Genomic DNA, 27192 nt, shown 5'->3' with positions numbered 1-27192 from the left:
CCTAGAGCCTCCTTTCTTCAACCTTGGGTTTATGTAAGGTCAGTCTTTGGCTCCTTTTACCCCCATCTGCTAAAACTGAACCTGTTTTCCAAGGCCCAAGTCAAAAATCTGAAAGTTTCCCATCAACTCACATGGAAGTTATTTATAAAAGTAATAATGATGATTAAAAACAATAGCTAACATTCTTTGGGCATTTACTCTGTGCCAGCCAGGGTAAAATCCCGTTCTAGAAAATGTGGAAGAATCAATGAGCCCATGTACATAAAGGGCTGAGCCCAGACCCGGGGGTATGTGGAGGGTGCCCAACAAAAATTGGCTGAGTTGTCACCAGTTGTGCCATTGAAATGTAACAAAGACATTTGCTAGCAGTCAAAAATGCCATATCCTGTCCACCTGAAAGAGAGTGAGCACTGAGGAAGTGGTTTGGAAAAGGGAGCCAGCCAATTCCTCCCAGCATCTCCTGGCACGACTTTCTGAGCCTTAGGCAAATTAAAATATCTTTGTTCCAAATTACATCTATCGTTGGGTGGTATGCTTGTCTTTTACATTTCTATTATGTGTGTCTCTTACGTATCCCTTCACTTCCCTGTTCTGGCACTAAAATGCAGAACTCAGACAGCATTAGTAAAAAGAGAAGTTGTTTCCAATGTGATCTATGGTACACAGTCATGTGGGAGACTCAAGAGAAAGCTCTTTCCTGGTGGGCAGAGGTGCTCCATAAATTCTCATTCCCTTTGAAATCAACAACAAAGTTCCCCACTAGTGCTGAATTTGTTATTGCTGTTTCTCAAACCAAAATGCAATTTAAGAGAGGGTTATTACATAGGAATGTTAAATACATGGCTTTCATGCTAAATCTGTGACAATCTTTCCCCACATTCCAGTGCCGGGAAATTAGCAATTTAAATCTCTCTTCGAACTGTATTGTGGCTTCACTCCTCAGAGCTCCTAAAAAATACAAAAAACTGTATTCAGTTATACTAATGTTAGAATCTTGTGATTTACATCATAAGTATCAATTAATAAGTAAGTATCTTACTTTTATAAGACAGGGATGGGAAACATAGTTAGAGCTCAGACTTATTTTAAAAGATTCATCTAGTCCCAGGAAAGCCCCAACCTAGGGCTTTGAAAAACATGGCAGCAGACATTAATGAATCACACAGGGATTAAAACTCCTGGGGGTGGAAGGTCCACCTGCCCCAGTAGGGAGCTGGATTATAACCCCTCAAGTGTTGCAATCATCATTTCTTGGAAATTTAGATACAAATTAGCATGTCAAGGGCAGCTGAGATTTTCCCTGGAAAACTACAGCATTTTCTTCTATCCCAACATTCTCATGTAATCAAGATCCTCTACTTAGGTTTTATCCCCAAATCACCCAGGTGCTTGTTAAAAATACAGATTCCCAGGCCAGGTGAGGTGGATCATAACTAATCCCAGCACTTTGGGAGGCCGAGATGGGCGGATCACCTGAGGTCGGGAGTTTGAGACCAGCCTGACCAACATGAAGAAACCCTATCTCTACTAAAATACAAAATTAGCCGGGCGTGGTGGCAATGCCTGTGATCCCAGCTACTTGGGAAGCTGAGGCAGAAGAATCACTTGAACCTGGGAGGTGCAGGTTTCTGTAAGCTGGGATCGCGCCACTGCACTCCAGCATGAACAACAAAAGCAAAACTCCATCTCAAAAAAAAAAAACAAAATATAGATTCCCACACTTTACATCCCATTTCACCTATTCCATTTGTGCCCCCAGGCCATCCCATCTCCATCACCATCCTCTTATTGTAAAATCTTCAGCTGCTCTGAGGACTTCAGTGGACCAGGCTCCCCTTTCCCTTCGATATACCAGCTTGATGCTCCAGCTTGTGCCTGGTTCACTCCCTCCACTTCAGTGTATTCTTCCCTCTGTGTTCCAAAAATACTGCTATCCCCTTGGGGAGCTTACCTGGTTATGGTCACCAGTCTGTCAACAAATGCTTACAAAACCCTTCAGTGGTCTAATCCCATGAGGGATACAGAAAAATCACTATTTCTCTTGCCCCAGTGATCAGAAAGCATGCAAATAATTTACTTACTCCTTAGCCACAGGTGTCAGTGATAGACACTTTGGAAAGTTATTTAGCTGCAACCTCACTGTGCCAAGGCCACGGCCCAGCCCACTGTCTGACTGAGTGCCCTCAACACTCACCCACATAAAACATGTTCTTACTATCCTTTAGAGAAATTATTTTCCATGTTTTACAAAGAAACTTAGATATAAGAGGCTCAATAACATGTCCAAAGTCAAACCATGAATCAGCAGCGGATCCAGGATTTTAACCAAGGTTTTCTGATACCCAGATCTCTACCGTAAGTGCTCAAGAAGGGGTAATTGTTAGAAAGGGGATTGCTTATACACTGTTGGTGGGAATGTGAAGTAGTACAGCCACTATGAAAAACAGGATGGAGCTTCCTCAGAAAATTAAAAATAGAATCACCATATGATCCAGCAATCCCACTACTGGGTATATATCTGCAGGAAAGGAAATCAGTTTGTCAAAGAGATCTCTGCACTCCCAGGTTTACTGCAGCAGTAGGCACAATAGCCAAGATATGGGATCAACCTAAGTGCCCAGTGATGCATGAATGAAGAAAGAAAATATGGTATATGTAAGCCATGGAATAGTATTCAGTCATTTAAAAATGAAATCCTGCCATTTGCAGCAACATAGATAAAACTGGAGGCCATTATGTTAAATGCAATAAGCCAGGCACAGAAAGACTAATATTGCATGTTCTCACTCACATGTGGGAGCTAAAAAAGTAGATCTCATGGAGACAAAGAGTAGAATTGTAGTTATAAGAGGCTGAGAAGGGAAGGAGGAGGAAGGTGAAGAGAAGCTGGTTAAGGGGTACAAACATACAGTTAAATAGAATTAGTTCTAGTGTTTGATAGTACAGTAGGGAAATTATAGTTAACAATCATTTATTGTACATTTCAAAATAGCTAGAAGATTTGAAATGTTCCCAGCACAAAGAAATGATACACATTGGAGGTGATGGATATCCCAGTTACCCTGCTTTTATCATGACACATTGTATACCTATATCAAAATATCACCTGTACCCCACAAATTTGTACAACCATGATATTGCAATTTTAAAAAATTAAAGTAAAAAGAAAATGTGGTTGTAATAATAATAATTCCAGAGTTGGTGGTGGTTTCTTTCATTTGGATTCCTAGAAACAGATTCTGAGACAAAGAAAATGCATATGAAAGTGGTTTAAATAGAGAACATTCTCAGGAAAAATCATTAGGTGAGTAAGAAAATGGATCAGCGGCCGGGCGCGGTGGCTCAAGCCTGTAATCCCAGCACTTTGGGAGGCCGAGGCGGGTGGATCACGAGGTCAAGAGATCGAGACCATCCTGGTCAACATGGTGAAACCCCGTCTCTACTAATACAAAAAATTAGCTGGGCACGGTGGCGCGTGCCTGTAATCCCAGCTACTCAGGAGGCTGAGGCAGGAGAATTGCCTGAACCCAGGAGGCGGAGATTGCGGTGAGCCGAGATCGCGCCATTGCGCTCCAGCCTGGGTAACAAGAGCGAAACTCCGTCTCAAAAAAAAAAAAAAAAAAAAAAAAAAAAAAAAAAAAAAAAAAAGAAAATGGATCAGCAAAGGGAAGAGGCCAAATAAAGGAATGGGGTGACAGCAAGCAGAGCTGTCTCAGGGATGAGGTAGGTCTCATCTCAGAGTTGTCCCCTCAGAGAAAAAGGAACAGGACATTTTGTGTGTGTGTGACAGAGTCTCTCCCTCTGTCACCCAGGCTAGAGTGCAATGGCGAGATCTCAGCTCACTGCAATGCCCACCTCCTGGGTTCAAGAGATTCTCCCACCTCAGCCTCCTGAATAGCTGGGATTACAGGCACCAGCCAACAGGCCTGACTAATTTTTGCATTTTTTGTAAAGACAGGGTTTCACCATGTTGGCCAGGCTGGTCTCAAACTACTGACCTCAGGTGATCTGCTCGCCTCGACCTCCCAAAGTGCTGGGATTACAGAGGTGAGCCACTGTGCCCATCCCAGAAATTGAAATATTTCTATTCCATACCTGTCAGTCATTGACTCCGGGCTGCTTTAGGGGATGCGGAGAGGGATAATCCCCAGGCACACGGGGCTCCGTTATGATCACAGGTAATGTGGGCTCTGGGAGAGAAGGGTCAGAGTGGGAGGAAGGCATGCTCAGAGCCAGTGCACGCTGATGGCATCCGCTACAGTGATCTTGAAACTGGACTAGCACCATGAAAAGAAGCAAGGCTGTTATCTTAGTTTGTTTTATAGCCCGAAGTATACCACACATATCATTCAGTGCTGAAGAGAAACCTGAAGGGAGAAACAAGCACCATCCTGTGTCAGGAGGCCTGGGTTTTGGTCCCAATTTTGCCAGAAATGAGCAACATGACCTTGGGGGAGTCATTTAGTCCCGTGGTCCTCAGCCTTCCCTCAGGACCACTGGAGCCTCAGAGGCAATGCTGAAGACGCTAAGTAAACATTTGGTGGACTGAAAACATTTTATTATTTCAGCATGTTTGGAATTCAGGCCATGGTTAACCTCCGAGCTCCTCTCCTGCTGGGTCTCTAACCCGTGAGCCTTCCTCTCATTTTTCAAGTTTCTATTATTCTCCTAGGGGAGTTTGCTTTTGTAGGTATGATTCAGCTCTGCAGAGGGAACCTATGACAGTCATGTGAGATGTGTTTAATTTTGTACAGTTTAATTGCATGTTAGTAACAGGGTTTACTAGATGACTCTGCTTTTCCAGTGATACTGGAAAGGAAAAATCATTCCTTTTTTTTTTTTTAATTAAACATTTTCTTGTGTGTGAGACGGAGTTTCACTCTGTCACTCAGGCTGGAGTGCAGTAGTGTGATCTTGGCTCACTGCAACCTCTGCCTCCCAGGTTCAAGTAATTCCCTTGCCTCAGCCTCCTGAGTAGCTGGGATTACAGGTGCACACAATCATGCCTGGCTACCTTTTTTTTTTTTTTTTTTTTTTTGTATTTTTAGAAGAGACAGGGTCTTGCCATGTTGCCCTGTCTCGTCTCTAACTCCTGAGCTCAGGCAATCTACTCACCTTAGCCTCCCAAAGTGCTAGGATTACAGAAGTGATCCACCAAGCCCAGCCTTTTTTTCTAGAAGATTCAAAAGAGGAAAATACACATGACTATTCTTTGTGGGTATCCATGTTATAATAAAGACATAGGAAAAGTTTTTTTTCAAAACTGCGTGAATAAAGGACCCTTTCTTTTCCACTTAGGATGAGATTTATGCTGCTAGACTTATACTGTGGTTCTATATTATTCTACAATTGGTTTGCAACTGGAATGAATTTTTGTCAGTGTTGCTATTTGAGGCAAAGCTGGGTGTGAGGAATGTGACCCCCAAAATATGGTAGACATAAAGCCGTGTCATCCAAGTCCTCCTTCAAGCAAAGGCATGCTGCTCAGCTGTGTGAGTATGGTCAGCAAACAGCTTTCAGCTGTCAGTTCTGTTAAGGTCAGCCTCAGCTGTGTGAGCCGCTTCATCTGAGGTCACGCCCAGGACAGCCCGAAACCCGTGACTGAGGGAAGTGCGAGTGTAAAGGCACAGCCATTTTGACCTAACTGGGGAGGCTCTGAAAAGCTATACCTGCTCCAGATTTTTCGGCTGGGTTGGCCAAAGGCTTTGCTGGGCTGACATCATAGTCATCTTCTTTGTTTATCTTCTTCAGCACAATCCTGCTTCCTTTCACGTTTTTTATAGGTATTGATCTCTAATAAATATAAACCAAATTTCCAGTGACTCTAACCTGAAACAGGTGATATCAAGAGTGGTCCAAGAAAACAGGCAATAAGATGGTTTTGGAGGTGGATCACACACCACTGGATTGGCTGTGAGGACCCCGTCACTGGTGGCAGGTAGAGCCCAGGCACCATTGACACAGTGGCCATTCAGTTGTTAAATTTTTCATCATAACAACTTGGAACTTAATGCACTCGCACGTACAATAAATGTATCAGACATCCGAGACTTTGAAGGGAAAGGTGGACATAAGGATAATGGGATTGGATGGGTATTGCTAAGTGACACTGATGTTTCACAGAAAGATGGAGCCGCTGAGGGTGAAAGCCAGGTGTGAAATTCAGGTGTGAAAGCCAGACTTGGTGGATGCATGCAAAGCTCCTTCAGCCTCACAATGGCAGCACAGAAAAAGTGTAGGGCTAATAGTCCAGTGGCTGAACTTCAAAAAAAAATAGGCAGGTCTGTGCTAAGGTCAGGGCCCAGGTTAGAAAAACCCTAACAGATGGAATGGAGACATGTTGGTAGATAGCCCTAAGGATTTTAACATCTCAGTCTCTGAACTTCCTAAGCCATCGGCTGCCTTAGGACTGGCATGGTGAAGGCATAAATGGAGTCACCACAATGACAGAAATGGAAGCCGCATATACTTCCAAGAGCATATAAAAGCAGTCCTTGGCTGGACGCGATGGCTCACACCTGTAATCTCAGCACTCTGGGAGGCTGAGGCGGGCGGATCACAAGGTCAGGAGTTCAAGACCAGCCTGGCCAACATAGTGAAATCTCATCTCTACTAATAATACAAAAATTAGTCAGGCATGGTGGCGCATGCCTGTAGTCCCAGCTACTCAGGAGGCTGAGGCAGGAGAATCACTTGAACCTGGGAGGCGGAAGTTGTGGTGAGCTGAGATAGAGCCACTGCACTTCAGCCTGAGTGACAGAGCAAGCCTCAGTCTCAAAAAAAAAAAAAAAAAAGCAGTCTTCACTTGCATAGTAGTGTGGGATGGTAAAAATAACTGTGCAACCTAAAACTATGCAAAAAACTTTTTTAATGCAAATTTTTTAAAGTTTATTTATTTTTATTTGAGATGGAGACTTACTCTGTCACCCAAGTTGGACTACAATGGCATGATCTTGGCTCACTGCAACCTCCACCTTCCAGGTTCAAGCAATTCTCCTGCCTCACCCTCCCAAGTAGCTGGGATTACAGGCACCTGCCACCACGCCCAGCTAATTTTTTTGTATTTTTAGTAGAAATGGGGTTTCACCATGTTGGCCAGTCTGGTTTCAAACTCCTGACCTTGTGATCCACCTGCCTTGGCCTCCCAAAGTACTAGGATTACAGGCATGAGCCACTGTGCCCGGCCTTAAAAATTTATTTTTAACGGACAAATAAAAATTAGATTTATCTATGGCAGTGGTCCCTAACCTTTTTGGCACCAGGGACTGGTTTCACGGAAGATGATTTTCCATGGACCAGAGAGGGGATGGTTTCGGGATGATTCAGGTGCGTTACATTTATGGCACTTTATTTCTATTAATATTACATTGTAATATGTAATGAAATACTTATACAACTCACCATAATGTAGAATCAGCAGGAGGCCTGAACTTGATTTTCTGCACTAGACGGTGCCATCTGGGGGTAATGGGAGATAGTGTCAGATCATCAGGCATTAGATTCTCATAAGGAGCGTACAACCTAGATCCCTCGTATTCACAGTTCACAATAGGGTTCGTGCTCCCACAAGAATCTAATGCTGCTGTTGATTGACAGGAGCAGAACTCAGGCGGTAATGTGAGCGAGGGGAGAGCGAGGGGAGCGGCTGTAAGCACAGATGAAGCTTTGCTTGCTCGCCCGCTTCTCACCTCCTGCTGTGCAGCCTGGTTCCAAACAGGCCTCGGACTGGCACTGGTCCATGGCCTGGCACTTGGGGACCCCTGATCTATGGGACACAACATGATGATTTGATATATGTATACCTTGTGGAATGTCTAAATCAAGCTAACACATCTACTGTCTCACTTTTTTTGTGGTGAAAATGTTTAAAATCTTCTATCTTAGCAATTTTTAAGTATACAATACGTTGGCAATGACTGCAGTCACAATGTTGTACAATAGATCTCCTGAACCTTTTCCTCCTAACTAAAATTTTATTTTTATTTTTATTTTTTGAGACAGAGTCTCACTCTGTCATCCAGACTGGAGTGCAGTGGTGCAATCATGGCTCACTGCAGCCTCGAGCTCCTGGGCTCAGGTGATCCTCCCATCTAAGCCTCTCAAGTATTATGTTGATGCGAAAGTTATTGCAGGTTTGCCATTAAAATATTAGCAAAAATCACAATAACTTTTGTACCAAGCCAATAGCTGGGACCACATGAATGCACCACCATGCTGGCTAACATATTTATTTATTTTTTGTAGAGATGGGGTCTCCCTATGTTGCCCAGACTGGTCTTGAACTCCTGGGCTCAAGCAATCCTACTGCCTCAGCTTCCCAAAGTGTTGGGATTATAGGCGTAAGCCACTGTGCTCAACCCTGACTAAAATGTTATATTCTTTAGCCAACATCTCCCCAATCCAACTCTCATTCCCCAGACTCTGGTAACCGCCACTCTACTCTTCGTCTCTATTAATGATTTTAACTCTATTATAGATTCCACATGTAAGTGGAATCATGCAGAATTTTTTTTCTTTATTTTCTTTTTCCACGTTTGAAAGAATTTCTCTTTCTGTGCCTAGCTTACTTCACTTATGTGTCCTATAGGTTCATCCACGTTTGTCACAAATGACAGGATTTCCTTCTCTTTCAGAATGGAATGCTGTAGAGTATTGCATCGTGTGTATACACCACATTTTTTTTTATCTATTCATTTGTTGATGGTTACAGCTTGATTTCATATCTTGGCTATTGTGAATAGTGCAAAACAATCTTAATAATCAGTAGGAAGAATTATGATTATTCTGCAAGTTTTAAAAAGTTTTGTCAAAATATTAAAAACTGTCAGTTACGAAAGAAGAAATTATAAATCATAGTAAAACTAATATTTACTTAGTATACTCTTTTTTTTTTTTTTTTTTGAGATGGACTCTTATCTTGTTACCCAGGCTGGAGTGCAGTGGGACGATCTCAGCTCGCTGCAACCTCTGTCTCACAGGTTCAAGTGAGTCTCCTGTCTCAGCCTCCCAAGTAGCTGTGCTCACGGCTCTCTTGTTTGTAACTGGAGGCTGTTAATTCCCTCTCAGACTGAGTTCCATGAATTATATTTTGAGCTCTCTAGACTTCATTTGAGCAAACAGGGCCCAGGATCAAACTGAACTTGATAATTAACCAGATTGGATCCAGATACACTTCTTGGCTAGGTACCTGTTGACAGTAGGTTCATCTGAATCAAAGGAGTCTGGCACTCTGTCTTCTGGAACTCCAGCAAATTTTATGTGTAAGAATTATGGACCCAGGACTTGCACATTTTTAGAAAAATGAGTTAACCTTACAAAGATAACTTAGAATTAAAGTGGCCACTACGGGGAAGTTTTAACCCAGATAAAATCGTTCACTTGTGAGGCACATTGGAAAAGAAAAGATCCAAAATGCAATGGGATGTAATTTTCAACTGGTGCAGAGAAACATCTAGAAGATAAAATTAATAAAAAATTGCCTCCCTAAAAAATTTCTTACAGAAGGCAAAGGAAAATCTTCAGCAAAAACTCAGGATGTTAAAAAAAAAGGACTGACTTAACCCTGACTGTTCCTTCTCTTTATCTGTCCTTACCTCAATGCTCTGAGCTCACTGACCCTTTTGCCCAGCTACCCTTTCACTCTGAAGACAATGAAAAAAGGAAAGTTAGGTAAATGCTTGCAAAATGAGACCCTCTGATTAGGCAGGCATGCCTGCCATAATCAACTCTACTTCATAGTCTAAAATTGAGCCTTAGAGACATTGTAAATGACTTCCCTAACCCCAAGAAAACTCCCTGGAAATGTACTAAGGAATTCAGAAACCTTATTGGAGCATTTAATCCAGGACTCCCTCATCTTTACCAGTTTATTCAGATGCTATTGGGACTTGGTAAGGCTTGAAAATGGATAGCAGCAGTGGAATGGGACCAACCTAGGGAGGATGTGAAAGACTCTCCAAAACCTCCTGAAAAGAAAGGCAGAAAGAAGCTGACAGAATTGCTGAAGACCTTTCCAATTCAGTTCCTAAGATATTTCCGCAGAAAGTTGATTGGTCTATCATACAATCTTATAGACAAAAAAAGATGAACCAATTTCAAATTACAGAGCCCATTTAGAAACACTATTTATAAAACATGCTGGATTTGAAATACCACAAGGGGCGCTTCCTGCAGAGACTGAAATGGCATTAGCTTCTCTGTTTGCAAATGGACTCATCCTAAATTTAGTGGTTTAATTAGAAAACATACAGCAGGATGGAAAGTTATAGATATGATTGAATTGGTGGCCCTATTTGAACATTCTGAGAGGATTCTAAAGCAAGAGAAAAATCAAAAGGCAAATAAAGGGCTGTTAACACAGAGAGACCCCATCTCTACAAAAATAAATGAAAAAATTAGCCAGGCACAGTGGCATGTGCCTGTAGTCCCAGCTTCTAGGAGGCTAAGGTGGGAGGATCACTTGAGCCAGGAGGTTGAGGCTGCAATGAGCCATGACTGTGCCACTGCACTCTAACCTGGGTGACAGAGCAAGACTGCACTCTAACCTGGGTGACAGAGCAAGACTGCACTCTAACCTGGGTGACAGAGCAAGACCTTGTCTCAAAAAAAAAAAAAAAAAAAAAAAGGAAGATAAATAAACCCATGTCCTTATGTTACCAAAATGCCAGGGGTTTGGTTTAGGTCCTGCTGCTCGCTGCACAGAAAGCCAATCACTGAGACAGTGAGTATTCCCAGAGAAGAAGGTTTTAATCAGGTGCCACAGCCAAGAAGATGGGAAATTAGTCTCAAATCCATCTCCCTGACCAAGTAAAATTAGAGTTAAATTAGAGGTTTATATAGCAGGGAAGAAATGTAGCCATGTGTGGAAAAACAGGAATTAGGAAGAGGTAAGGAGGAGAAGTTGGTCGATAGGAAGCAGGTGGTCACTTAAGCCAGCAGTCCCCAACCTTTTTGGCACCAAGGACAAGTTTCATGGAAGACAATTCTTCCACACACGGTGGTGAGGGTGGGGTGTGGGGGATGGTTTCAGGATGAAACTGTTCCACCTCAGATCATCAGGCATTAGATTCTCATAACACACAGGCAATCCAGATCCCTTGCATGCACAGTACACAACAGGGTTCCTGATCCTATGAGATGGTGGTACTGGTCTGGCTCAGTTGGTAATGCTCGCTCACCCTCCACTCAGTTCCTGATGTGCAGCCTAGTTCTTAACAGGCCATGGATTACAGTCCATGGCCTGGGGATTGGGGATCCCTGAGTAGGCAATTGTGATGGGTGAAGGGTCTGGCATTTCATAGCCCAGACGTGGTTATCTGGTAAGTTTCAGTTCCTTGATACTATCTGGGAGCCCTGATGGTTAGTTTCCTGAGAAAGGAACTTAGATAAGACAAATGTAACTTTCTTAAGTTTCAAGACTGGGAGGTTCAATTTCTTTTTCTTTTTTTTTTTTTTTTTGAGATGGAGTCTTACTCTGTTGCCCAGGCTGGAGTGCAGTGGCATGATCTCGGCTCACTGCAACCTCCACCTCCCAGGTTCAAGCAATTCTCATGCCTCAGCCACCCGAGTAGCTGGGATTACAGGTGTACACCACCATGCTCAGGTAATTTTTTTTATTTTTTATTTTTTTGGTATTTTTAGTAAAGACAAGGTTTTGCCATGTTGGCCAGGCTGGTCTCAAACTCCTGGCCTTAAGTGATCCGCCCACCTCAGCCTCCCAAAGTGCTGGAATTACAAGTGTGAGCCACCACAATTGGCCTGGGAGGGTCAATTTCCATGTTTATTCAGTAGAAACCATTAACATCAGTTCTATGGTTTAAGTAATAGTCACAACAGCTACAGTAAAAGTAGACATCTCGAGGCACAAGTTTCTTTAGTTTGGGACCTCTTAGTATTGATTTAAAATACATGGATAAACAGGGGGAGGACCAAAGAAGAAACTTGTGCCTCGAGATGTCCTCCTTCATTGTAAATAGACAGGCCACTGGAATCAAAATTGTCCAGTCTTTTTTTTTTTTTTTTTTTTGAGCTAGAGCCTCACTCTGTTGCCCAGGCTGGAGTGCAGTGGTGCAGTCTCGGTTCACTGCAACCTCCACCTCCTTGGTTCAAGTGATTCTCTTACCTTAGCCTCCTGAGTAGCTGGGACTACAAGCACAAACCACCATGCCCATCTAATTTTTGTATTTTTAGTAGAGACGGGGTTTCTCCATGTTGGCCATGGTGGTCTTGAACTCCTGACCTCAGGTGATCCACCTGCCTCAGCCTCCCAAAGTGCTGGGATCACAGGCATGAGCCACCACGCCTGGCCAAAATTGTCCAGTCTTGTACCAGCTGTGTAATGAACCCATTTCTTTTGACCCAGACATTTTTCCTTCCAGATGAAGCCCCTGAAGGTTTGACACCTGGAATAAAAATCAACACTAATGAGGCTCCAAAGGGTTCTTCCCATAATACTTATAAATGAACAAGGGAAAAACGAAAATTAAGATTAATGGGAAAAACAAAAACAATAATAAATAAAATAAAAAGATGAATGGGAAAAAGCCAGGCAGGGTGATGCATGCCTGTAATCCCAACTATTTGGGAAGCTGAGATGGAAAGATCACTCAAGCCCATGAGTTTTAGACTGATTGAATCACTACACTTGAGCCTGGGTGACAGAGGGAGACTCTGTCTCAAAAGGAAAAAAAAAAAAAAAAAGTAGATAAAGTGGCTCCAGTATTTACCAAACCTGTATACAATTTCCCATTAATTTTTTTTTTTCAAGAGACAGAGTGTCACTCTGTCACCCAGGCTGGAATGCAGTGGCGTGATCACAGCTCACTGCAATCTTGACCTCCTGGGCTCAAGGGATCCTCCCACCTCAGCCTCTCGAGTAGCTAGGACTACAGGTGCATGCCACTGTGCCTGGATAATTTTTTTAAAACTTTTTTGTAGAGATGGAGTCCTGCTATGTTGCCCAAGATGATCTCAAACTCCTGGCCTCAAGAGATCCTCCCTGCCTTGGCCTCTCAAAGTGCAGTGATTACAGGTGTGAGCCACTGTGCTCGACCACCTTATGTACTTCTTAAAAAAATTTTTTTTTTTGAGATGGAGTCTCACTCTGTTGCCCAGACTAAAGTACAGTGGTGCAATCTCAGCTCGCTGCTACCTCTGCCTCCCAGGTTCAAGCGATTCTCCTGCTTAAGTCTCCAAGTAGCTGAGACTGCAGGCACGCGTCATCATACCAGCTAATTTTTGTATTTTTAGTAGGGACGGGGTTTCACATGTTGTTCAGGCTGGTCTCCAACTCCTGACCTCAAAGCGATCTGCCTGCCTTGGCCTCTCAAATTACTGGGATTACAGGCCTGAGCTACTGTGCCTGGCCCACCTATGTACTCTAAACCCTTGCAATAAAAAGAACAGTCTCATGGTGGAGGTTTCAAATGAAGTCCAAAATGTCTCCATGTCTAAACCTGTCCAAATGATACTTAACCGTTTTCAGAAAATCATGCCTTCTTACTTTGTGATGCTGCCCCAGTGAATCCATGGGGACAAGACTTGCTCTCTGAATTAAAAATTTACAGAAAATTATCTTCAGAAGGAGAGATAATCTTATAATTTCCTGACTCTCCTGAACTTGAACTGCTCTATTACCTACTGGCAGAAGCTGATAACACCAAAACGCAAATTATAAAAACCTGTTCTTTCTGAAGAACCTTTGTGGGCTTCCTCCTTAAGTGAGATAGAAAATATTTAAAGTGCTAAACCCGCAAAAATCAAAACAGAAAAAAAATCCCAGTAGATCATTCTAAGCTGCTACCTAAATTACCTCAATATCCACTAAAACCAGATGTATTCAGGGGCTGTCACCAATTGTACCGGAACTAATTATACAAAGACTTCTAATTTTTTGCACTAGTCCTTGTAACACCCCAATCTACCACTTTAAAAACCCAATGGACAAGGTTGGAGATTTGTTCAAGACCTACATGCAATAAATAAGATTGTAATACTAAGGTTGTCAGTAGTTTCAAATTCGAATACCTTGTTGTATAATGTACCCAAAATTTAAAATGGTTCACAGTGATGAAACACAGTATTCCAGCTGGTAAAATGAGTCAATACTTATTTGCTTTTCATTGGAAAAAATCAACAATGTAATTGGACTGTAATGACAAAGGGATTTACCCAGGCCTCTCTTATTTTTCTCAGACTCTGCATCAGGTTTTGCCCAATTTGGGATTTCCTAGGAATTCTGCTCTTATTTAATATGTTGATAACCTACTGCTATGTTGTTTCTCATACTAAGGAAGAGTCAGAAAGAGATTTAACTTATCTCTCTCTCTCTCTCTCTCTGTGTGCGCGCGCGCGTTTGTGTGTGTGTGTGTGTGTGTGTGTGTGTGTGTGTGTGTGTTGGAGTCTTGCTCTGTTGCCCAGGCTGGAGTGCAGTGGTATGATCGTGGTTCACTGCAACCTCCACCTCCCAGGCTCAAGTGATTCTCGTACCTCAGCCTCCTGAGTAGCTGGGACTACAGGTGCGAGCCACTATACCCAGCTAATTTTTTGTAGTTTTAGTAGAGAAGGGGTTTCACCACATTGACCAGGCTGGTTTCAAACTCCTGACCTCAAGTGATCCACCTGCCTTGGCCTCCCAAATTGCTGGGATTATAGGCATGAACTATGGCACCCGGCCCTCAATCTACTTCTTACAAGAATTAGCTTACAAAAGCCATAGGCTTCCATGGAAAGATCAGTTTTGCCGAGGAAAGGTCCATTATGCCTGCAGAAGAAACTTTTCTCTCACCTGAAAGAATGAAAATTGTTCAAAGTTTTTCTTGCTCCATGTCTAAAAGGCAAGAGGTTCCCTTGAATTTGCAGGATATTATAGGCCTTAGGTCCCAAATTTTTCCTTGTTGGCATCTCCCTTGTATGACCTTGTACAAACACTGACCCAGAGCCTTTAGCTTAGGAGGATAATTATGAACAGATTTCAGCCAACCAAAACTGGCCCTACCACAATCTCCAGCCTTAGGACTCCCAAATTATAACAAACAGGTATCACTTTCACCTCGTTCATTCATGAACATAACAACAAGGCTTTAGGAGTTCTTACTCAAGAACATGGAGGAAAACAGGTCCATCACTTAATAGACTGCAATTAGACTTTGTAGCTAAGATGTATCTCAGTTGTGCAAAGGCACAGCCAGATTGGTTGGTAGCAGCAGCAGCCAGATTGGTTGATGTTTCGTCTGAGCTGATTTTAGGAAATGAATTTTATTTGCAAGCTCCACATGCTGTGGAAGGTCTATTAAATTCCAGTCAAACTCAACATTTCTCAGCAAGTAGACTAACATGAAATTCTTCTCCTGTCTCCTTCTAATCTCATATCAAATCTTGGCCGGGCATGGTGGCTCATGCCTGTAATCCCAGCACTTTGGGAGGCCAAGGCAGATGGATCACTTGGGGTCAGGAGTTGGAGACCTGCCTGGCCAACATGGTGAAACTCCATCTCCACTAAAAAATAAAAAATTTAGCCAGGCATGGTGGCAGATGCCTGTAATCCCAGCTACTTGGGAAGCTGAGGCAGGAGAATGGCTTGGACCCGGGAGGCAGAGGTTGTGGTGAGCTGAGATCACACCACTGCATTCCAGCTTGGGTGACAGAGAGACACTGGTCTCAAAACAAAATAAAATAAAATAAAATAAAATAAAATAATAAATAAATAAATAAAATAATGCTGCAATCTACTTAACCCTTCTACCCTACTACCCTTACCTGACAAAGGTGAGGACCACAACTATGTAAATCTTGTATCACAGCTATTGATTTATAACATGCCCATCAGATACCTTGAGATAATACATTTTGTTGATGGATTTTATGCTAAAAATGCAGAAGTAAAATACCAAGCAGGACATGCCAGGACTACCCAGAATGAATTAACAGAAAAGGGAGCTCTTCCCCAGTTGAAGTCAACCCAACCAGCAGAGTTACATTCTCTCACTCAGGGAGAGAATTGTCAAATATCTCAGGGCAAATCAGACAACATTTATACAGACAGTAGATAAGCCTTTGGGGTAGTCCATTATTTTGGCATGTTTTAGAAGCAAAGAGCATTCCTCACTTCTAGTGGGTCCACCACCGAAAATGGGCCACAGGCAAATGAGCTTTTTTCAGCTATTTTGCTGCCCTCATAAGTTGCTATTGTTAAAATTGAAGCTCACTTGCAAAATGCACCTGAATATCGAGAAAATGCCTTAGTGAACTTCCACAATAAGGTAGCTGGCAATAAACGTGCTAGGATATGCAATTTGTTTGACCTCCATAAGATTAGTTCAGATCAAATCACCTATGATAATTTGTTCAATAAATGATTCTATGTACCTGAATTAGAAAAACAAAATGGGCACTTAAAAGGATGCAAGTACTAAACGTGAACTCACTGAGGGCCCTAATGGCCACCTAGTCCTCCCCAAGTCCTTAAAACTACCAGTATTAAGACTCTACACTCCACAGCTCACCATAGTGTAGACAAAATGGTTCAAATTATGAAAAAGGATTGGTGGAGTAATTGTTCTAAAGTTGCAAAAATGGTTTATAACCAACGTCTGATTTATCAGATTCATAATTCTGTGAAAAACATTAACCGTTCAAGCAGTACATTTCTACCACCTGCTGGACCATGTGAACACCTACAAAAGAACTTCATTTAGTTGCTACCTCAGTGGGCTATCAGTATGTTCTTGTAACTGTATGCCTGTTCTCAGGGTGGACTGAGGCCTTGCCATGCAGGAAGGCTGATGCCACGACAGTAGCAAAAAACAAAAAAGACCAAAAATAAAAAACAGAGAATGTGTTTCCTTTATGGGATATCCCTAGAAAGATTTCCAGTGACAGGGGAACTCATTTTACTGGACAAATAATGAAATAATAATTATTATTATTATTATTGAGACAGAGTCTCACTCTGTCGTCCAGGTTGGGGTCCAGCAGCATGATCTCGGCTCACTGCAACCTCCGCCTCCTGGGTTCGAGTGATTCTCCTGCCTCAGGCTCCCGAGTAACTGGAATTACAGGCATGCACCACCACACCCAGCTGATTTTTGTATTTTTAGTAGAGACGAGATTTCACCATGTTGGCCAAGCTGGTCTCAAGCTCCTGACCTCAGGTAATCCACCTGCCTCAGCCTCCCAAAATGTTGGAATTACAGGTATGAAATACCGTGCCCAGCCTACTGGACAAATTATTAAATAATTTTTTAAAATTTTCAAACAAAATAGCATGATCGTTGTCCTTATCCTTAGTCTTCTGGAAAGGTTCAATGGACAAATAGTATCCTAAAATTGGCCAAAATGATGGAATCTACTGGATTTCCTGGCCAAAAGTTTTAACACCGGGTTTAATGGCAATTATATATACCCATACTGAAAAGCTCAAGATGATGCCTTATGAAATAGTACTGGAAGACCCATGCCCTTAATAATAGAGCTCCATATTTGTAACCTGTGGTATGACTCAATATAGCCAGACCTTGATAAATTATGCTGAAGTATACAATAAGTCTTCACAACATCATTGATCAGCTCTTGGAAACTGTGACTTTAAACAAAACAATGCATAATAAAACAAATTTTATTTTTCTCATCAATGTTAAAATGAAACACGTTATTCAAGGAAGATTGTTTTGCTTAATACCACTGTTTCCAAAAAACTATCGATGACAACATCAATTGAGGACTTACTGTATTTCCATCAGGTAATAGTAGCTATTGATGATGGAAATACACTGCCACTGATTGATGATCAGAATTCAGTGGTCTAAAACTTGGAAACTGGGTCTTTTGGAATTGATATCAAAGAATGTCTGCCCTTGAGTCTCACTGGAAGGGACCACACCAACTTCTCACCACTTACACTGCAGTAAAGCCTTGAGTTTTGGACCAAAGTTTCTCAACTCAAGAGAGCCCTTCCAGACTCTTGGAACTGAACACCAGTTAGGAACACCTAAAGTTGACCAGGAACATCTCTCCCCAGAAGCAGATGGCATCTTGAATGTAGACAGCTTTCCCAAGATCAGAGATCAAGAACCTCCTCTTCCTGTCATGGAACCCCTGTTCTCTCTTTTTCTCTCCTGTCTCGTACTCTTCCTTTCTATCTGTGTATGGCATGATAATGCCATAATTAGAATCTCACAGTCTATAGCTTCTGTAGAAAGTTTAGGTAGATTCCAGATTTTCCATGCCAAGTCAAAATACTTGCATGACTTTTTAGAGACCCTTTAGACTATCTTGTGACTGAATTTGCCAGAATCCCAAATGCACCAATCTGTTTAGATTATACTGTTGCTCCCTTCTATAGAGTTAAAACTTCTAGACCCCTTTACTCTTACTTCTTGTTTAACCCAACCACGGAATAGGATGGCCAGGTCTGCTGACCACATTGCAAGGAGGCTATGCAACAAAAAGGAGAATGTTAACAGACCTATTTGCAAGAATGCCTATCGACACAGGCATTTGGCAGCCTTCTAGGACATAATAACTCAGTATCAGTCTCTTGGTTAGAAACTGCTGATGCCAACTAACTACTCCATAACTGAAGTCACCCAAGAAGGAGCCTTGTTCACCCTAGGTACATCTTCTCCCTCGTCCCTCCAAACCAACCCTAAGCTTTCAGGAATGTCCCAGGTACATCTTTATCAGCAGAGAATTTAACTGTCATCAGCCATATGCTTGGGGCACCCCATACCCTGACAGATAGAGAATGAAAGGCCAATGGGGACTAGGGATTTTAATGGTGCCATTGTCACTACATAACCAGTCAGAAGCTAAACATTGGTCCACCTCTCTAAACCAGCAGCATAGATTAAAAAGAAACTGACCAGAAGATGACAATCCTGCCACAGGGGCATCGTATGCTAGGTCCATTTTCCAATGGCTTGGGATGACTACAAATGAAATGGTGATCAAAAATTTTTCTTTGACATTAGTTACTATTGCAGGTTCTACAGCTAAGGCTATACCTATCCAACAAAAATACCTAAATTATCTTACTCAAGTAGTTTTAGATAATAGGCTTGCAGTGGACTATTGGCTGAACAATGAAGAGTCTATGCAATAAGCCCATTTTATCCTGATTCTCCTGTTGTGTCTGGATAAATACCTCTGGTATTAGAAACTCAATCACAAGAAATTAACAAACAGGCCACCTGGTTAAAACAGGTTGACTCTTTCTCTGGGTCATTTCTTGATTTATTTGATTTTAGCTGCTTTGATTCATGAGGACCTTGGCTAAGGAGCATACTCCAGTCTCTTGGTATTACCCTCCTGATGGTCATCATTGTAATCTCCCTGGTTTGCTGTATTCTGTCTTAAATGCATGCTCTCACCCATCAATGGTGCATGAGATGCTCTCACCTTGATCAGAGTGACAGTAATGATGTAAACAACAAAAGGAATCTTTCTTCAATGAGCCTGACATCATGACTTGTGAGTTCCCCAGAGACAAAGACAACTTACCTGTGATAGTGACAGGGAGGGGTGCCTATGCCTAAGTATTGTTCAGTCTTTCATAAGAGGCTGACCAAAAGCAGAGAATAATTGTTTTTAACAAAAATTCTAACACGGAGGGCATTAGACTATTAAAGCAAACTAAATATGGCCTGAGAAGGACTTTGTACTTCTTTCTAGATTTGAGTCCTCGTGGACAAACTATAACCTAGCCTAATGGGCAGACAAGATTGAAAACCTAACGTATGCATCTATAACAATAGCTGAGTCTTAGCCAATCCCAGCAGCAGCCATATTTCAACCCCTTATAGACAGTGTTCAAACTGTGTTCAAATAAGGCAAACACCAACCTGTAACCAATCCAGCTGTTTCTGTACCTCACTGCTGATTTCTGTACGTCACTTCCCGTTTTTTGTTTGTAAATTTATTCTAGCCACAAGGCATCCCTGGAGTCTTTCTGAATCTGCTGTGATTCTGAGGGCTGCCCAATTTGCAAATTGTTCATTGCTCAATTAAACTCCTTTAAATTTAATTCAGCTGAAGTTTTTCTTTTAACAAGACAGAGGCAACCCTAGTGCTTTAGGTTCCTACATATAAGCAGACTGGAACCCGATGTTAAGAGTAAAACCAGAGTAAAACCAAACTAAAGACTACCAATAAGAAAACACCAGCTAACCTCTAACTAGGGTCTTTCCACCTAAACCAGTGAAGTACACTTTCATCTTCCCTTTGCATAAAAGCTCACTGCCCACGCTGCTGCAACAAAGCCTTCTGAATTTCTTTTGATTCTGAGAGCTACCAATTCATGTATTGTTCTTTGTTCAAATTAAACTATTAAATGTATATTATCTAAGGTTTTTAAACATTAGTAATTTAAACATTAGAAACATTAAATTTCTATGTAAATAACATAGAAAATAAATAGCAAGAGTAGGCCAGGCATGGTGGCTCATGCCTGTAATTCCAGCACTTTGGGAGGCTGAGGCAGGCAGATCACCTGAGGTCAGGAGTTTGAGACCAGCTGGGCCAATATGGTGAAACCTCATCCCTACTAAAACTACAAAAATTAGCTAGGCATGGTGGTGCACACCTGTAATCCCAGCTACTCGGGAGGCTGAGGCAGGAGAATCTCTTGAACCTGGAAGTGGAGTTTGCAGTGAGTCGAGATTGTGCCACTGAACTCCAGCCTGGGTGACAGAGTGAGACTCCATCTCAAAAAAATAAATAAATAAAATAAATAGTAAGAGTAAATAAATTGTAAATGAAACAGCAAGAGTCATGTGGATAGTGCTTACCTTCTTGCTGTGTAACTTATGACATGGAGAGGGCATCTTTTCTCAGACTTGATGAATTGTTCTCCTTTCTAAGACTGGATCGACTTGCAACATTTTATCCTTTGTGCTTTCAGTGTCATGAAAATCTCCGAGTTGCTTCAATGTGAAGTTTCTGCCAAGACCACTTCCTCTGAGACACCATGCTTTTCGCCACACTTCCTTCCTCAATTAGGTTAAGTTTGCCTTTTTAAGTTCCTCTGGCTGCATATCTAGGGCCTCTTGAATGATGCAGCATCCACATTCTCACAGCGAACTGTTTTCTGTAACTGATTCAAGTTCACCTCCAGTGTTATCACTTTTTGGACTTTTTGCTGTACTTTCATCTTTGTTGGCCAATTTCTTCTTTTGAGTATCCATTATTGTAAACCAACACACGGCCTCACTCACAGGAAAACCAGCAACCCAACTGCATGCTTTGCTGTCTGTGTATAAACTGAACATATGTGCAGTGGCCAATCATCAATGGACTTTGAAAGGAGTGGTGTGACTGGTTACTGATCGTGATATGCATCTGTTATTTGCATAGTGGTCTGTGGACTGAAGAGCTGACAGTGAGGTTGTACTTTGTGTAATTGTGCACAGTTAATAACACTGTTGTAACTGAAATTTCAACCATGTTGTTGGGGTTCTGGTGTGATTTAACTAAACGGTGGTAACTAAGATTTGCGCATATTGGGACCATGCAAAGTGAGGACTAACTATACTTCCAGCACTTACCAAGACTGATCCAGCAGCTGCCACTGTCAAACGTCCGATATATCTGCAACAGAGATCGACACTGAGCCCTGATGTGGCACATTCCTCAATGAGACCAACGGGCCACTTGTTGGAAGTTGACTACCTGAGGTCTCTTCCATCCTGGAAGGGTCAGTGGTTTGATTCCACAGGATATATTCAGGTTATCAGATTTCCTATATAAATATAAATGTCTAAACATAATTCTTTGTCACTGAATAGAAAGATTCGGAATATATATATAATAATATTATTTAGGAAAACATTTAGATAATATAAAAACAGTATTAAATATTGATACATATATAGAACTTTTAAGTTAATTTTTAATATATTGATTAGATACACACTACACGCTCTGCAAGGTTTCAGGTGGTAGAGAGTAAAGGCAGTGAAGATCTCTTGCTTTGCAGAAATATTTCTTGGATTTCATATACTTTTAAGGCTGTATTGGAAGCTGGCAAAGATCCCACTGAGTCCTGGTTGGTAAGTAAACACAGCCTGCTTTTTAGCTTCCAGTTCTTTGCAGAGAACCATGATCCTCCTTTTCCTTTCTCCAGGCCTAACCCACTTCTTCCTACGCTCAGATTTCTGATTCTGGAATACAAAACATACACTGTGAAAGCCTGAGGGAAAGGAATGCCCTCCCATCCCCACCCCAGCCCTCCTATCCCCTCAGCCCCCACGCCTGTCACAATTTAGCACAGCGGCAGTGAGCATTAGGACCCAGCACTTGACTACTCCAGTGACCCTCTGTCTGCAAGTGGGTGAAGACCCACTGAATCTTTCTTGTTTTTTTTTTTTATTTTTATTTTGTTTGCTTTTTCTTTTTCTTTTTTTTAAGAGACTGGTGTCTTGCAATGTCGCCCAAGCTGGAGTGCATGGCACAATAATACCTCACTGCAGCCTTAAATTCCCGGGTTCAGGCAGTCCTCCTGCAGCAGCCTCCTTAGTAGCTGGGACTACAGGCTGCGCCACAGTGCCTGGCTGAATCTTGTTGAAAGGAGCTTAGTCAGAACCGGAGGCGTACTGAAAATCACTCTAGTGAATGAGGCACCGGCATACTAATGGTGCTCCACTATCACCCAACATCCCAGCATTGGGGTTGCTGATGGTATCCTTCTACCCTGTTAGGTGTGGGATGAACACTGAGCTCAGGGAGGGGCAAGAATGCACAAGGACTTCATGTTTTCCAGTCTGGGCAAGGAAAGGGCAGACTGTCTCAATGGCTTCTTTGGAAAGAGAGGATTTGGCCCTCCCTTTTTGCATAAACTGCTGAGACATGCAACACTGTAAGAATATCCAGAATTTATTGCAAACTCTCCAAGATTTGGTTCAATCTGATTTATCATTTTCAAATTCCACTTAATAGTGTGTATTTCTTCCTGATTTTATTTTATTTATTACCTTGTCCTAAACAGAATGCTTTTGAGTTTCCCCTGATGTTTTTTTTTTTCTTTCTCTTAGGTTGAAATTATCAAGGAGTTTGAGATCTTCCTACCTGTAAGAGTTTGCAACCCAGCCAATGAAAGGAGCAAAAAAATATAATGTCAAAATATTTTACATACCGAATTTCAAAAAGCAATTATTTGAGATTTTTGAGACACTAATGTATTCTTTATGCCAACTTCAACCAAAGGGATGGCAAAAAGCAGGGAAGATTGTTTCATTATTGAGGATAAAGATCTATTCTATTTCACAAGACTGGGATCTTTGAGAATTAAGTAAGACAAGGTTTGCAAAGCACTTGGTACTTTGCCTGGAACATAGAAGGTGCTTAATAGCTCAGCTGTCATTATGTTTTATATGTACCACACTAACTCTATAGTGCAGTTTAGGAAGACTCTCGCTCGCTCCAAACCAGCCCTTCTCACAGGTTAATATGCAGTTAAATTACCTGGGGTTTTGTTACATTGCAGATTCTGATTCAGTGTGTCTGGGCTGAGGCCTGAAAGATGCATTTCTTTTTTTTTATTTTTTGAGACAGGGTCTCATTCTGTTGCCCAGGTTGCAGTGCAGTGGCATGATCACAGCTCACTGCAGCCTCAACCTCCCAGGCTCAGTTGATCCTCCTGCCTCAGCCTCCCAAGCAGCTGGGACTACAGGTATGTGCCACCAGACATGGCTAAGTTTTTGTATTTTTTGTATAGACAGGGTCTCATTATATTGCCCAGGAGGGTCTCAAACTCCTGGGCTCAAGCAATCCTTCTGCCTCAGCCTCCCAAAGTGCTGGGATTACAGGGGTGAGCCACAGCACTCAGAAAGATGCATTTTTTTTAACTTTTAGGTTCAGGGGTACATGTGCAGGTTACATAAATAAATTTGTGTCATGAGGATTTGTTGTACAGATTATTTCATCACCCAAGTATTAAGTCTAGTACCCATTCGTTATTTTTTCTGATCCTCTCCCGCCTCTCACACAATATGCAATTCTAACAAATACTGCTGGAATGAGACCCACACTCAGAGTTATAAGGGTTCTACCTCGTAGGTTGAAGTGATCGTTCCTGCTCATTTCTACCCTTACAGTTGTATGTCGTTTGTTTCATCTCACGTGCCTTGCTTTGACCCCCAACCATCTGTTCAGATCCCACATAACATCCACGATACAGTTTATGCTCCACTCCCTTGATTAAACCTTTCTGCCAAATTATTATCATCTTAAGTGATTAGTATTGTCTCTAAAACCCTGAATCAAATTTAACTGGATTCCTCTTAGCAGAATTGGTAAGAGATTGGTTATTTAACCTAAAAAGTTGGTTAAGGCAGGCAAATCATAATTTAAACACATTTACTTTAAACATGTAATAACATTTAAATATGCATTTCTTGGCCAATTTTTTGATATGGGGCCTAGGCCTTTTGTTTGAGTAGATCTCCCTTGAGAAATGTGCTGCCTCTTCCTTCTTACACAAGCCATCCCTATATATATTGTTTAATCCTCTTGAGTTGTGCATTATTTTCTAAAACTTTCAAAGATTTCCTGGCCACACCTAATTTGACCACTTTTTTTTGAGATTGTGTCTTACTTTGTCATCCAGGCTGGACTTGAATACCTGGGCTCAAGCGATCCTTCCTCCTCAGACTCCTGAGTAGCTGGAACTACAGGCACATGCCAAAATACCCCATGTGACCGTATTTATTTAGTGACTTACCTTAGTTCATTTTATTTATTTTTGCATACACACTACAAGTCTTTCATTTTGCCCTCAGATTTCATTGGTTTCTTAATTTTTAAAATTAGTTACAAAAACAAACACAAATCAAGTCCAGAAACAAACCCAGCCAACCATTCTTAGGCATACAGCTCAACTGTGGGAGGAGAAGACAGGGGTAGTATCTGTGGTAGGTACCTCAAAGATGTTCATGTCCTAATTGCAGAAACTTATAAATGTTTCTTATATGACAAAAGGGATTTTTTCAGGGTGTGATTAAGTTAAGGATCTTCCCTAAATTCTCTGGATGGGCCCTATGTACTTCCAAGAGTCTTTGTAAGAGGTAGGCAGGAGGGTCAGTAAGTAGTAGGAGATGTGACTATCTTCATCTTTTTCTGTTACTATAAAGGTATACCCGGTCTGGGCCCAGTGGCTCACGCCTGTAATCCCAGCATGAGGCAGTGGAGGCCGAGGCGGGTGGATCACCTGAGGTCAGGAGTTCAAGACCAGCCTGGCCAACGTGGTGAAACTCTGTCTCTACTAAAAATACAAACAATTAGCTGAGTGTGGTAGCAGGCACCTGTAATCCCAGCTACTTGGGAGGCTGAGGTAGGAGAATTGCTTGAACCTGGGAGGCAGAGGTTGCAGTGAGCCGAGATCGTGCCATTACACTCCAGCCTGGGCAACAGAGCAAGATTCTGTCTCAAAAGAAAAAAAAAGGGGGGGGGGCTAGATAATTTATAAAGAAAAAGAAGTTTAATTATTCTAAGTGAAGTAACTCAGGAATAGAAAGCCAAATAGCCTATGTTCTCACTTATGAGAAGTTGCTAAGCTATGAGGATGCAAATGTATAATAATGATAATAATGGACTTTGGGGACTTGCGGGGAAGGGCAGGAAGGAAGTGAAGAATAAAAGACTACACATCGGATACAGTGTATACTGTTCGGGTGACAGGTGCACCAAAATCTCAGAAATCACCACTAGAAGACTTATCTATATAACCAAAAACCACCTGTTCCCCCAAAACTATTGAAATAATATTTTTTAAAAAGAGGTTTATTTGGCTCACAATTCAAATGGTTAGAAAGTTCACAATTGGACATCTGCATCTGGTGAGGGTCTCAGGCTGCTTCTTTTCACAGTGGGAAGTAAAGGGGAGCTGGCCTGTGCAGAGATCCCATGGTGAGAGAGGAAGGGGAAGAGTGGGGGAGGTGCCGGGATCTTTTTTTTTTTTTTTTTAAGACAGGGTCTTGCTCTGTTGCTTAGGCTAGAGTGCAGTGGCACCATCACAGCTCACTGCAATCTCAAGCACCTGGACTCAAGTGATCCTCCTGCCTCAGCCTCCCAAGTAGCTGGGACTACAGGTGCATGCCACCATGCCTGGCTATCCAGGCCCTTTTTAAACAACCAGCTCTGATGGGAATTAATAGAGTAAGAACTCACTTGCCCCTGAGGGAGGCCATTAATGTATTCATGAGGGATCCAGCTTCATGACCTGAACACCTCCCATTAGGCCTCACCTCCAACACTGGGGATTAAATTCAACATCAGATTTGGATGGGACAAATATCCAAACCATAGCAATGAGGATAGAAGCAAGAGGTTGGAGTGACACCAAGAAGGAGCCATGAACCAAGGAATGCTGGCAGCATCTTGAAGCTGAAAAAGGCAAGGAAACCAATTTTTCCCTCAGACCTCCAGAAAGAAACAGCCCGGCAAGACTGGCCTGAATTTAGCCCACTGAGCCTTATTTTTGACTTCTGAGCTCCAGAACTGTCATGTGACAAATCTGTGTTTTAAGCTATCATGTTTGTGATAATTTGCTACAGCAGCCAAAGGAAACAATACAGTACCCAAATGTCCTGCTCTCCAGAGGCACTCAGAGTGCAGTGTAGTACTAAGGGAATGTGTCCATCTGCCTGGCAGCTGCAGTAAGTGAAGGGTAATTGAAAGCACTCCTGCAGTTAATCTGGGACTGTATTTTTGTTCACTAGTTCTTTCATATGTCTGACTAGACAGATGGCAAGTTCTTCGAGGGCATCAACATGATCTTTTGCTGACTTTGCATTTTGAGAGATAGTATTTTAAGAGGACAACTGATCACTTGAGGTATTTATAATTTTAAAATAGTCTGTGTAAAGCCAGACACTTGCCTGCAGTTCTTGTAGTCCCAGCTCCTCGGGAGGCTGAGGTGGAAAGATTGTTACACCCAGGAGTTTGAGTCTACCGTGGGCAACATAGTAAGCCCTTCATCTCAAATAAATAAATAAATAAGTTGGAGTCGAATTTTTGTAACTTAATCTTTAGTGTGTATTTAAGGTTTTACTTCCTCCCTGTCAAGACAATTGGATTCTCTACTGTGCTTTTTAAAAATCCTTTAATCGGGCCAGGCACGGTGGCTCACACCTGTAATCACAGCACTTTAGGAGGCTGAGGCAGGTGGATCACCTGAGGTCAACAGTTTCAGACCAGCCTGGC

At 42.0% G+C, this 27192-nt stretch overlaps 1 protein-coding gene across 1 annotated transcript in view; it reads right to left on the bottom strand.

Moving 5' to 3' along the window:
* Positions 1 to 5669: 5669 nt before the first annotated feature.
* LOC135278044 (integrator complex subunit 8-like) overlaps positions 5670 to 27192 on the bottom strand; it is a 91071-nt gene continuing 69548 nt past the window's right edge. The window contains 3 exon segments of the mRNA XM_064384474.1: positions 5670 to 5793; positions 7402 to 7458; positions 20784 to 22154. Coding sequence (XP_064240544.1) covers positions 21926 to 22154 — 229 coding nt within the window. The 3' untranslated portion in view covers positions 5670 to 5793; positions 7402 to 7458; positions 20784 to 21925.

This window comes from Aotus nancymaae, unplaced genomic scaffold, assembly GCF_030222135.1.
Source record: "Aotus nancymaae isolate 86718 unplaced genomic scaffold, 86718_ANA_hifiasm-v0.15.2.pri h1tg000036l, whole genome shotgun sequence".
Lineage (NCBI taxonomy): Eukaryota > Metazoa > Chordata > Mammalia > Primates > Aotidae > Aotus > Aotus nancymaae.
The sequence above is the reverse complement of the archived record's forward strand: the minus strand, read 5'-3'. Positions and strand labels throughout refer to the sequence as shown.